Below are 13,631 nucleotides of genomic sequence, written 5' to 3' on the forward strand. Positions count from 1 at the left end.
ACTTAATACTGAGTTCACAGGTGTCGAAGAGGCTTAAAGGAGCCTAAACCTTCCTTTCTAACCTTAGCCCCAATCCTATCTGGAACCTTAATATACATTTGAAACCCTTATTTAAAAGCCAAACTTCCTCTCCAAACCCTAGTCCACTGGTGTCAAACAGGCGGCCCGTGGGCCGGATCAGGCCCGCTATGGGATTGAATCCGGCCCGCCAGACAACACTCAGAGAAGCGCAAGAGAAAAACGAGCTGCAGGTTGAAATATGTTAACTTGATGTTGCCAAAGCCAGCTGCCTCGAACAAAGACACTGTATTTATTTCTCTCTCTCTCTCTCTCTCTCTCTCTCTCTCTCTCTCTCTTCCACCCCTTTTCTCCCACTCTCTGTCTCTTTCACTCTCTGTGTCTCTCTTTTTCTCTTCCTTTGTTGCTCTTTGTCTCTTTCTCTCTCTCTGTCTTTTTAACCTCTTTTGCTCTTTTTTCTCTCTTTTCTCTCTTTCTCTCTCTTACTTTCCCCTTCTCTACTCTTTTCCCTCCTCTCTTTCTCTTTTTCTATTTCTTTTTGGATTTCTTTCTCTGTCTCTTTTTCCCCCTATTTGACTATTTCTATTTTTAACTCTTTTTTTCCTTTTCTCTCTTTTCTCTTTCTCTCTTCCTACCCTTCGCGCTTTCTTTTCTCTTATCTCTCCTTCTGTCTTCCTATTTCTCTTTGGATTTCTTTCTTCCTGTCCCTTTCTTTTCCCCCTCTCTCACGACTTTTTATCTTTTGTCTCTCACGCTCTCTCCCTCTCTCTTTTTCTTTCTTTGTCCCATCCTCTCTACTTTTCCCTTCCTCTTTCTCTTATTTCTTTATCTCTCTTTTTCTTTCTCTTTAATCTACTCGTCCGGCCCCCGACAGAATGTTTGTTCTATCGTGTGGCCCCCGAGTTCAAATGAGATTGACACCCCCGGCTTAGTTAATGGATCTCACCCTATTCTACAGGTTCTCTTACTTCTGACTTAGAAATATAACAATTTGGACTTTGAGCCCAGTTCTAAAAAGTGACCAGCAGTCTTCTGTAGGTTCTCCTGGTGGGCTTGAAGTAGGAGGGACGAAGGCTCGTGTAAATCTTGCCAAGGTCTCTTCCCTGCCAAGGCCTCTCCGATGAAGGCAGCGTGAATGAATGAAAGGAAAGTCGGAAGGGGGGGAAAGCGCACAATGAGGCTTCCCTACCCAGCATGCAACGCTCTCGGAAAAGAGAAAAAAGTCCCGAAGGTACCGGGGGGGGGTTTTTGAACTCACGTCTTAGGTGCTCGTCCATGGATCTGGCGTAACGTCTCCAGGATTTGCGGTCGGAGGCGTTGAAGGAGATGTCTTGACCTTCTAGGTGCGGGGCCATGGTCAGACCTGCGGGTGGGACGGGACGGACGGTCAAATGGGACAGCTATTGATGTTAAGGATTCATTTTAGCTAGACTGCCATAGACAGCTATAGACATCAAAGGTTCATTTAAGGTAGACTGCCATAAACTGCCCTGAACGTCAGAGATTCATTTTAGCTAGACTGCCATTGACCGCTATAGACATCAAAGATTCATTTAAGGTAGACAGCCATTGACAGTTTGAGATGTTAAAGATTCATTTAAGGTACACTTCCATAAACTGCCCTGAACGTCAGAGATTCATTTTAGCTAGACTGCCATTGACCGCTATAGACATCAAAGATTCATTTAAGGTAGACAGCCATTGACAGTTTGAGATGTTAAAGATTCATTTAAGGTAGACTGCCATTGACAGTTAGAGATGTTAAAGATTCATTTTAGCTACACTGCCATAGACAGCTATTAATTCATTTGAGGTTGGCTGCCATGGACAGTTATAGACACCAAAGATTTATTTTGATTTTGGCTGGCATGGACAGTTATAGACATCAAGGATTCATTTAAGGTAGACTGCCATTGACAGCAAGAGATGTGAAAGATGCATTACCCCTAGACTGCCATAGACAGCTATTGATGTCAAAGATTCATTTAAGGTAGACTGCCAATGACAGCTAGAGATGTTAAAGATTCATTTAAGGTAGACTGACATAAACTGCCCTCCACGTCAGCGATTCATTTTAGCTAGACTGCCGTAGACAGCTATAAAAGTCAAAGATTCATTTAAGGTGGACCGCCATTGACAGCTAAAGATGTTGAAGATGCATCATCGCTAGACAGCCATGGACTGCTATTGATGTCAAAGATTCATTTAAGGTAGACTGACATAAACTGCCCTCCACGTCAGCGATTCATTTTAGCTAGACTGCCGTAGACAGCTATAAAAGTCAAAGATTCATTTAAGGTGGACTGCCATTGACAGCTAAAGATGTTGAAGATGCATCATCGCTAGACAGCCATGGACTGCTATTGATGTCAAAGATTCATTTAAGGTAGACTGACATAAACTGCCCTCCACGTCAGCGATTCATTTTAGCTAGATTGCCGTAGACAGCTATAAACGTCAAAGATTCATTTAAGGTAGACTGCCATTGACAGCTAGAGATGTTAAAGATGCATTTTAGCTAGATTGCCGTAGACAGCTATAAACGTCAAAGATTCATTTAAGGTAGACTGCCATTGACAGCTAGAGATGTTAAAGATGCATTTAAGGTAGACTGCCATAGACAGATATTGATGCAAAGATTCATTTAAGGTCGACTGCCATAAAATGCCCTGGACGTCAGAGATTCATTTGAACTAGGCTGCCATAGTCAGAATTGATTCATGTGAAAAGTGTTGCAATTGTCAAGGGGACGGGAGCAACACGAGATTCGTCTTTTTCACATCATCCCCTTTTCTCCTTGTGTTTCGTCAACTGTTTCTCAAAGCTTTTGAATCCGTTGTAACTTTAAAGTAACGCCAAGGAACGCAAACGAATCACCAAAAGTCGGAAAAAGTCAAAGGTGTCGCGGGCGGGGTCCCGTTTACCCGGCGGCATGACTCTGTCGTTGTAGGTGGGACGGTAGGGACTAATGGACCACATCAGGCAAAATATGCAGCCTCCAAACATGGCCGCCAGGAATGTATAAAGTGCAGCGTAGAAGAGAAGGATCAGGCCTGAAAAAACAGAGGAAAAGATGGCCGACGTCAAATGGAAAATAAGAAAAGGATCTTTCAAAAAGACCAGAAACGAATCGATTCAAATTGATATTGGACTGTTACCGTGGCCAGCAGGGGCTCATTAACAAATTGCCTTTCCGTCTATTTAAGCTCAGTGCGCTCTCATTTTTCCTTTGTCGGTCCGTCAACGAACCTCTGCCCCGCAAGACCCGGGTTTCGACTCGGTCCTGTTTTCCTGTTGGTATTGCCTGCAGTACTTGCCTCCCCCGCATGGGTCCATATAGTGGTGAAACTTCATGGATAATACATATAAATTGTGATCAATTTGCTGCGTCTGCACTTTCGAAACGTGGGACTTGCTCTAAACCAGGGGTGTCAAAGAGGCGGCCCGCGGGCCAGAACAGGCCCGCTAGGGGATTGAATCCGGCCCGCGAGACAACACTCAGAGAAGCGCAAGAGAAAAACAAGCTGCAGGTTGAAATGTGTCAACTTGATGTTGTCAGAGCCAGGTGCCTCAAACAAAGACACTGTACTTGTCTCTCTCTCTCTCTCTCTCTCTTACTCTCTCTTACTCCCATTTCTCTCACTCTATCTCTCTCTTTCACTCTGTCTCTTTCTCTTTTTTGTTCCTCTTTGTTACTTTCTCTCTGCGTCTTTTTACCTTCTTTTGCTCTCCTTTTGTCCTTTTCTCTCTTTCTCTCTCTCTTTTTTTTCTCCATCTCTCTTTCTTCCCTTCTCTATTTCTCTCCTCTTTTCTCGCATTCTCTCTTTCTCTTTTTCTATTTCTCTTTGGATTGCATACTTTCTCTCTCTTTCTTTCCCCCTCTCTCGCTTTTTCTCTTTTTATTTCTTTTGTTTGTCACGTTTTCTTTCTCTCTCCCTCTTTTTTCTCCCTCTCTTTCTCCAATTTCTGTGTCTTTCTTCCTTTCTCTCTAATCTACTCCCCTTTTGTCTCACTCTAACTCTCTCTCTCTTTCGCCCTCTCTGTCTTTCTTTTTCTTTGTGCCTCTTTGTCTCTTTCTGTCGTTTGATCTACTATAGCTCTCTCTTCCTTTTTTCCTTTTCTCTGGCTTTTCTCTCTTTCTCTCTCTCCTTCTTGCTTTCTCCATCTCTCTTTCTCTCCTTCTATTTTCTCTCCTTCTCTCTATTTCTCTCTGGATTTTGTTCATTCTCTCTCTTTCTTTCCCCGTCTCTCACTAATTCTCTTTTTGTCTCTTTTGTTTCTCACGCTCCCTTCTCTCTCTCTTTCTCTCTCTCTCTCTCTCTCCCTCTTTCTCGCTTTCTTTGTCCCACCCTTTCTACTTTTCTCTCCCGCTCTTTATCTTATTTCTTTCTCTTTTTTTCTTTCTCTCTAATCTACTCCCCTTTTCTTTCACTCTCTAAATCTCTCTCTTTTGCGCTCTCTGTCTCTCTTTTTCTCTTTCTTTGTTCCTCTTTGTCTCTTTCTGTCGTTTGACCTTCTTTAGCTCTCTCTTCCTTTTTTCCTTTTCTCTCTCTTTTCTCTCTCTCTCTTTCTTGCTTTCTCCATCTCTCTTTCTCTCCTTCTATTTTCTCTCCTTCTCTCTATTTCTCTTTGGATTTTGTTCATCCTCTCTCTTTCTTTCCCCGTCTCTCACTAATTCTCTTTTTATCTCTTTTGTTTCTCACACTCTCTCTCTGTCTCTCTCTCTCTCTCTCACTCCCTCTCTTTCGCACTCTGTCTCTCGTTTCCTCTTTCTTTGTTCCTCTTTGTTTCATTCTGTCGTTTGACCTTCTTTTTTCCTTTTCTCTCTTTCTCTCTCTCTCTCTTTCTTGCTTTCTCCATATCTCTTTCTCTCCTATTTTCTCTCCTTCTCTCGTTCTCTCTATTTCTCTTTGGATTTTGTTCATCCTCTCTCTTTCTTTCCCCGTCTCTCACTAATTCTCTTCTTATCTCTTTTGTTTCTCACGCTCTCTCTCTCTCTCTCTCTCTCTCTCTTTTTCTCTCTTTCTTTGTCCCACCCTTTCTACTTTTCTCTCCCTCTTTTTATCTTATTTCTTTCTCTCTTTTTTCTTTCTCTCTAATATACTCCCCTTTTCTCTCTCTCTACCTCCCTCCCTCTCTCTCTCTCTCTCTCCCTCTCTCTCTCCCTCTCTCTCTCTTTCTCTCTTTCTTTATCCCACCATTTCTACTTTTCTCTCCCTCTCTTTCTCTTATTTCTTTCTCTCCCTCTCTTTCTCTTATTTCTTTCTCTCTTTTTTTCTTTCTCTCTAATATACTCCCCTTTTCTCTCCCTCTCTAACTCTCTCTCTCATTCTCTCTCTCTCTCTCTCTCTCTCTCTTTCTCTCTTTCTTTGTCCCACCCTTTCTACTTTTCTCTCCCTCTCTTTATCTTATTTCTTTCTCTCTTTTTTCTTTCTCTCGAATATACTCCCCTTTTCTCTCTCTCTCTAACTCTCTCTCTCTCTCTCTCTAACTCTCTCTCTCTCTCTCTCTCTCTCTCTCTTTCTCTCTTTCTTTATCCCACCATTTCTACTTTTCTCTCCCTCTCTTTCTCTTATTTCTTTCTCTCCCTCTTTTCTTTCCCTCTAATGTCTGTTCTACGGCGTGGCCCCCGAGTTCAAATGACTTTGACACCCCTGGCCCAAACCTTGCTGCTACGCTGTGGGCTTTCCCCTCCCCCGGGGTCCACAAAGACCTCTTTCTGTTCGGGCCCGGCGAGAATTCCTTCCAGCCGTCTTTTCAGACAGGAACAAGGAGAACCTCCGGTCGCCGTCGTAGCGAGGGCCCCTCTTTAGCCGCGGGGGCCCCGACAGCTCGCCAACTCCGAGCGATCGGCCGGCTCGGCTATTGTGCCCGCGCGCTCGCCCGCTCCTTCGTTCTTCCCGGGGAGACGCGGGAAGCACGAGAAAGAGAGAAAGAGAATGAGTGAGGAAAAGAGAGAGAGGGCCAAAAAAATGATAACGAGGGAAAGACAAAATAAGAGTGAGAAATAGAATGAGAGAGGGTGCGAAAGAAGTAAAAAAATAGAGAATGAAAGAAAGAGAGTAATAGAGGGAGTTGAAAAGAAGGAGGAAAAGAGAAAAAAGAAAGAGATAAAGAAGAAACAGAGTGGGTTAATGGGAAAAAGAAAGAAAGTAAGAAAGAAAGAGAAAAGAAAGAGAGAGAAAGAAAATACAAAGTAAGAGAACAAGAGAGAGAGAGAAAGACAGCAAGACATCAGAGAAAAGGAGAACAAATAACGTGAGAATAAGAGAGAACAGAGAGAGTGAAGGAAAAAAGAGAGTGCAGTAGAGAGAGAGAGAGAGAGAGAGAGAGAGAGAGAGAGAGAGAGAGAGAGAGAAAGAAATAAAATAAAAATTAAAAGAATAACAGAAAGTAATAGAACAAAGAATGTAAGAGAAAGAGAGAACAGAAAGAGCGAGAGCTAGAGAGAGCAAAGAGAACAATTGGAGTGCAAAAAAGAGAGAAAAAAAGAGAGTGAGAAAGTAAGAGAGAGAGTAAGGAAGTAAGAGAGAGAGAGAGAGAGAGTAAGAAAGAAAGAATGAGATAGACAAAGGAACAAAGCGAAGAAGATAGAGAGAAAAAAGATTGAAAAAGAGAAACAGAGAGGTAAAGAAAGACATAAAAAGAGGGGAGGGAAGGTAAATGAGTGGGGAAAAAAAAATAAAGAAGACAGCGGGAGGGAGAATTGGAGAGATCTAGAGAAAAATAAAGATAGAAAAAGAGAGAAAGTCAGAGTAAGACAGAGAGGGAACAGAGAAAAAACAGTAAACGTGGGAGAAGGAGAGAACAGAGAGCGCGAGAACAAAAAAGAGAGCGAAGAGGAAAAGAGCGTGTGAAAGAGAGTAAAAAGAAAAAGGGACAAAGAGGGACAGAGAGAGAGAGAGAGAAAGAAAGTCAGAGTAAGACAGAAAAGGAACAGAGAAAAAACAGTAAACGTGAGAGAAGGAGAGAACAGAGAGAGCGAGAACAATAGAGAGAGCGAAGAGAAAAAGAGAGAGTGAAAGAGAGAATAAAGAAAAAGGGAGAGAGAGAGAGAGAGAGAGAGAGAGAGAGACAGGGGTAAAGAAAGAAAGTCAGAGTAAGACAGAGAAAAAACAGAGAAAGAGCAGTAAACGTGAGAGAAGGAGAGAACAGAGAGAGCGAGAACAATAGAGAGAGCGAAGAGAAAAAGAGAGAGTGAAAGAGAGAATAATGAAAAAGGGAGAGAGAGAGAGAGAGAGAGAGAGAGAGAGACAGGGGTAAAGAAAGAAAGTCAGAGTAAGACAGAGAAAAAACAGAAAGAACAGTAAACGTGAGAGAAGGAGAGAACAGAGAGAGTGAGAACAAAAGGAAGAGTGAAGAGGAAAAGAGAGAGAGAGAGAGAAAAAATAAAAAGGGACAAAGGGAGGGAGAGAGAGAGAGAGAGAAAGAAAGTCAGAATAAGACAGAGAGAACAGAGAAAGAACAGTAAATATGAAAGAAGAAGAAAACAGAGAGAGCGAGAACAAAAGAGAGAGTGAAAGAGAGTAAAAAGAAAAAGGGACAACGGGAGAGAGAGAGGGAGAGAAAGAAAGTCAGAGTAAGACGGAGAAGACAGAGAGAGAACAGAGAAAGAACATTAAACGTGAGAGAAGGAGAGAACAGAGAGAGTAGAGTGAGAACAAAAAAGAGAGCGAAGAGGAAAAGAGCGAGTGAAAGAGAGTAAAAAGAAAAAGGGACAAAGAGGGACCGAGAGAGAGAGAGAGAGAGAGAGAGAGAGAGAAAAAGAGAGAGATTTATTCTTTTCAATTTCTTTTTTCAAAGTAATAAGTTGCATTTTTGGTCACTTGGAGTCTTCTCTCGTTGTGCTTTTAGCGCTCGTTTTCGGTGCCACCAAAGAACACAGCGACATCTAGTGGGAAAATAATCCACACTGTCCCTTTAACTTTCCTAAAAAGGCAGAAAGAAAAAGAGAAAGAAAAAGAAGAGAGAAAGACAGAGAAATACTACTACAAATGCTTTGTGAGTGGTGCCTGCCTTGGGTGGCATCAAGTGGACACATGTGAAACTGCAGCTCATTTTTCTCTTCTGCTTCTCTCAGTGTATGTCGTCTTCCCTCCCTCACCCTGCATCCACCCGCTACTCCACCGTACCAGCTGAAGTCACCTCACGCCAAAAGTAAATACTTTTAATTTTGATTTATAATGCTAGCCGATAGAGGAACATTTAAGCGATGACAATCCTCACAAGTTTTAAAATTGGTTTCATTTCCAATATGCCGTCTCCCCTCCCTCACCCTGCATCCACCCGCTACTCCATCGTACCAGCTGAAGTCACCTCACGCCAAAAGTAAATACTTTTCATTTTGATTTATAATGCTAGCCGATAGAGGAACATTTAAGCGATGACAATCCTCACAAGTTTTAAAATTGGTTTCATTTCCAATATGCCGTCTCCCCTCCCTCACCCTGCATCCACCCGCTACTCCATCGTACCAGCTGAAGTCACCTCACGCCAAAAGTAAATACTTTTCATTTGGATTTATAATGCTAGCCGATAGAGGACCGCAAACTAAGATTAGGACTTCAATTCCCAGCATTTCCCCGTGGTGTGTCTTGGGCAAGTACAGCCCGTCGACGCCCATCTCTCATTCTTTTCCTATCTTTCGGTTTCGTCATTTACATTTTCCGTTTTCGCTATCTGCCCCGAGCCTTTGATGCGTACGTGTTAGCTAGCGCTGAGGGGGGTCTCAAAAGGGGTCCCGGGGGTCCCGTGGGGGTCCCTTGGGGGGTCCCGTGGGGGTCCCGGACTTTCGAGAACGAGGACGTGAAGAATGCGGCGCGCTCCCACCGGGACCGTGTCCCCCCCCCCCCCCCCCCCCCCCCCCCCCGGGCGGCCTGTTTTTCTCAAGGAGCACCTATGTAAACACCAGAGAAAGGAAGGGTGGGAAATCTGGGGCTGGGGGGCCGTTTAAGGCAGGGCTCACAAACCTATAAACTGTTATATTAGAAATAAACTATTTGCTGTTCTCAAAGGGACAGTGTTTTAGGTTCGTCCACTAGGTGTCGCTCTCGTGCGTGGTGCATTCAAAACCGAAGACTACAAACTATGATCAAAAAGCAGCCTTATCTCCCGCTTTTCTCGAAGAAAGACACAAAGAAGGGAAAAATATTTTTTGTTAAGAAAGAAAGAAAGAGAAAGAAAGAAACAAAAAAAGAGACAGAAAGAGAAAGAAAGAAAGACAAAAGACAGAAAGAAACAAAAAAAGAGACAGAAAGAGAAAGAAAGAAAGAAAGACAAGAGACAGAAAGAAGGACAAGAGAAAGAAAGAAAGAAAGAAAGAAACAAAAAAAGAGACAGAAAGAGAAAGAAAGAAAGAAAGACAAGAGACACAAAGGACAAGAGAAAGAAAGAAACAAAAAAAGAGACAGAAAGAGAAAGAGAGAAAGAAAGACAAGAGACAGAAAGAAGGACAAGGGAAAGAAAGAAAGAAAGAAAGAAAGAAAGAGAAATAAAGAAAGAAACAAAAAAAAGAGACAGAAAGAGAAAGAAAGAAAGAAAGAAAGACAAGAGACAGAAAGAAGGACAAGAGAAAGAAAGAAAGAAAGACAAGAGACAGAAAGAAGGACAAGAGAAAGAAAGAAAGAAAGAAAGAAAGAAAGAAAGAGAAAGAAAGAAAAAAGAGACAGAAAGAAAAGGGACAGAAAGAAAGAAAGAAAAAAGAAAAGAAGAAAGACAAGAGAAAGAAAGAAAGAAAGAAAAGAGGCAGAAAGAAAGAAAGAAAGAAAGAAAAAAAGAAAAGAGAGAGAAAAGGAGACAAAAATAGATAAATAAACAAAAAAAATAATGAACAAAGAAAAGAGACAGAAAGAAAGAAAGAAAGAAAAGGAGAGAAAAGAGTACAGAAAGAAATAAAGAAACAAAGAGAGAAAAGAGAGAGAAAGGAGACAGAAAGAAATGAATAAACAAAAAATAATAAAGAAAGAAAAGAGACAGAAAGAAAAGAAAGAAAAGAGACGAAGAAAGAAAGAAGGAAAAAAGAGAGAAAGAAAGAAAAGAGACAAAGAAAGAAAGAAAGAAAGAAAGAGAAAGAAAGAGAACAAAAAAGTGAGAGAAAATGAGACAGAAATAAAGAAAGAAAGAAAGAAAGTAAAAGCGAAAGAAAAAGAGAGAGAAAGACAGCTACAGAGATAGAAATGAATTCAAAAAGCGGGAAAGGAAAAAGGAAAAGTGGGAGAAAGAGAAAGAGAGAAAAAAAGGGATAATCAGAAAGAGAGAAAAAGAAAGAGAGTCAGAAAGAGAGAGAGAGAAAAAAAATCTAATATAGCTCCAGTTGGTCTGCCATACCTGTCTTTGTCAACATCAAACAGGCACATTTCAAACCGCAGCTGATTTTTCTCTTGCGCTTCTCTGGGTGTTGTCTCGCGGGCCGAATTTAAAACCTTGACGGGCCTGATCTAGCCCGCGGGCCCCATGTTCGACGCATTTTTTCTCGTTTTCAAAATACTTAATTCACCTCTTTTCATATCAAAAAATATTTTTTTTAATTGAAGTGAAACAATCACTACTAGAATGAAATTAGAGATGATAGATTATAGATTATAGATTATAGATGAAACGCCAGAATTTTGAACGTTCCGACGACTCTGAACGCAGCACGCGTCCGTCGAAGGACGCATTTGACTGGCAGGTAAGAGGAAGTAACAGGTATTACTTCCGGTTGAGGATCGTCTCCATTCAAAAACTCATTAAATCATCGCAGTAAGATATAAATCATAAATAATGAGAGAGGGGAAAAGGGAAAGAACGAAATCCAAAGAGAAATAGAAAACGAGAAAGATAGAGGGAAAGAAAAGGGAAGGAGAGAAAAGAGAGGGAAAAGTAAAAAAGCAAGAGAGAAAAAGTAGAAAAAAAGACAGAGAAAGAGACAAAGAGGAACAAAGACAGAGAAAAACAGAGACAGAGAGAGTGAAAGAGCAAGTGAAAAAAGTGAAAGAAAGTGAGATAGAGGAGAGAAAAAGAAAGGGAAATAGAAAAAGGAAAAGAGAGCAATGATGACAAAGAAAGAGAAAAACGGATAAAAAGAGAGATAGTTAGGGAGGTATGGAGGCAGTTCGACGGAGAAAGAGAGAGAAAAAGAAAGAAAGAGAAAAAAGAGAGATAAAAGAAAAAGTGAGAGAAAAAGAAAGAAAGAGAAAAAAGAGAGATAAAAGAAAAAGTGAGAGAGAAAAAGAAAGAAAGAGAAAAAAGAGAGATAAAAGAAAAAGTGAGAGAGAAAAAGAAAGAAAGAGAAAAAAGAGAGATAAAAGAAAAAGTGAGAGAGAAAAAGAAAGAAAGAGAAAAAAGAGAGATACAAGAAAAAGTGAGAGAGAGAGTGAAAGAGAAAGCGAGAGGAAGAGAGAAAGAGAAGAGAAAGAGAGAAAGAAATACAAGTACAGCATTTGTGAATGGCAATTTCAAGTGGAAATATTTCAAACTGCAGCTCGTTTTTCTCTTGCGCTCCCCTCAACGTCTCACGGGCCAGATTCAATCCTTTAGCGAGCCTGATCCGGCCCGCAGGCCGCCTGTTTGACACCCCTGGGCTAGTGCTAACTCTTATCGTTCTAGCTCTATCCATCTATGGATAGCTATCGACTTAGCTGCCTTTCTGTCAATTCCTGAATCATTATTTTGTATGTTTTTATTCTATATCTAACTATCTTTTTTATCTCTCTAGCTCTAGAATTATCTATCTTTCTAGCTCTAGCTTTATCATTCTAACGCTAGCTTGATCTACCATTCTAGCTCTATCATTATAGCTTTATCTATCTATGGATATATATCAACCTATCTACGTATCCATCCATTTCGGAATCATTATTTTATATCTGTTTTTATTCTATATCCAACTATCTTTCCTTCTCTAGCATTATCTATTATTCTAGCTTTAGCTATATCTATCGTTCTAGCTCTATCCATTTTTGAAATACTATTTTATGTCTGTTTTTATTGTATATCTAACTGCCTATCCCGCTAGCTCTAGCCTTAACCTTTGTTCTAGCTTTAGCTTGATCTATCGTTCTAGCTCTATTGTTGTCGCTCTATTGTAGTAGTTCTATCATCCTAGCTCTATCGTTGTAGCACGATCTAGTTTACTATGGATATCTACTGATGTATCTCCGTATCTATTGATTTCGCAATTATTATTTTATATCTGTTTTTATTGTAATCTATCTATCTTTCTAGCACTAGCTCAATCTTTCGCCCTAGTTTGATCCATTGTGCTAGCTCTAGCTCTATTATTGTAGCTTTATCAATCTAGTCTATCAAACTGACTCTATTGCTCTAGATCTATCTATCTTCAGATATCTATCGACCTATATACGTATCTTTAAAATTCTGGATTATTATTTTATAGGTTTTTTATTCTATATCAAACTATATTACTATCCCTATCTTATCTATTGTACTAGCCCTAGCTTTATCGCTGTAGCTCTTTCTTTCCCTAGCTTTATCTATTTTTCCAGCTCTAGCTTTATCGCTGAAGCTCTATTGTTCTAGCTCTAGCTCTTTTCTAGCTTATCTATTTATCTACGGATATCTGTCCATTATTTCAACGTTATTTCAAAACAGATTTCAAAATTTGTTATAAAACCTCCAATTGTCGATTTTATTTATCTCAATTGTGGCATCTCTCTATCCATCTATCTAGCTCTATCTATCATTCTAGATCTATCATTCTACGGATAGCTTGTTATCTATCCATTATTTCAACATTATTTCAAAGCAGATTTCAAAATTTGTTATAAAACCTCAAATTTTCTATTTCATTTATCTCAATTGTGGAATCTCTCTATCCATTTATTGAGTTATATCTATCATTCTAGATCTATCATTTTATAGATAGCTTGCTATCTTTCCATTATTCCAACATTATCTCAAAACAGATTTCAAGATATTTGATCAAACCTCCAACTTTCGATTTTATTGATCTCAATTGTGGCATTTCTCTCTATCCATCATTCTAGCTCTATCTATCATTCTAGATCTATCATTCTATGGATAGCTTGTTATCCGTCCATGATTTCAACATTATCTCAAAACAGATTTCAAGATATTTGATCAAACCTCCAATATTTGATTTCATTGATCTCAATTGTGGCATATCTCTATCCCTCTATCTAGCTCTATCTATCATTCTAGATCTATCATTCTATGGATAGCTTGCAATGTATCCATTATTTCAACATTTTTTCAAAGCAGATTTCAAGATATTTGATCAGACCTCATATTTTCGATTTTATTTATCTCAATTGTGGCATATCTCTATCCCTCTATCTAGCTCATCTATATTTCTAGATCTATCATTCTATGGATAGCTTTCTATCTATCCATTATTTCAACATTATTTAAAAACAGATTTTTTTCAAAACAGGTTTTAAAATCTGTGATAAAACCTCCAATTTCGATTTATTTTATCTCAATTGTGGCATCTCTCTATCCATCATTCTAGCTCTATCTATCATTCTAGATTTATCATTTTATGGATAGCTTGCTATCTATGCATTATTTCAACATTATTTCAAAGCAGATTACAAAATGTGTTATAATACTTCCAATTTCGATTTCATTTATCTCAATTGTTGCATATCTCT

At 39.8% G+C, this 13,631-nt stretch overlaps 1 protein-coding gene across 2 annotated transcripts in view; it reads right to left on the minus strand.

Moving 5' to 3' along the window:
• atp1b4 (ATPase Na+/K+ transporting family member beta 4) overlaps window positions 1–13,631 on the minus strand; it is a 36,637-nt gene that overhangs the window by 13,138 nt on the left and 9,868 nt on the right. For both annotated transcript variants that reach the window (XM_088343934.1, XM_088343935.1), the window contains exons 4-5: window positions 2,943–3,071; window positions 1,277–1,381 (exon numbers count right to left, since the gene is read on the minus strand). In XM_088343934.1, coding sequence (XP_088200060.1) covers window positions 1,277–1,381; window positions 2,943–3,071 — 234 coding nt within the window. The remainder of the gene's footprint in view (window positions 1–1,276; window positions 1,382–2,942; window positions 3,072–13,631) is intronic.

Source organism: Urocampus carinirostris, chromosome 9, assembly GCF_059441175.1.
Source record: "Urocampus carinirostris isolate Australia breed hairy pipefish chromosome 9, RoL_Ucar_1.0, whole genome shotgun sequence".
Taxonomy (NCBI): domain Eukaryota; kingdom Metazoa; phylum Chordata; class Actinopteri; order Syngnathiformes; family Syngnathidae; genus Urocampus; species Urocampus carinirostris.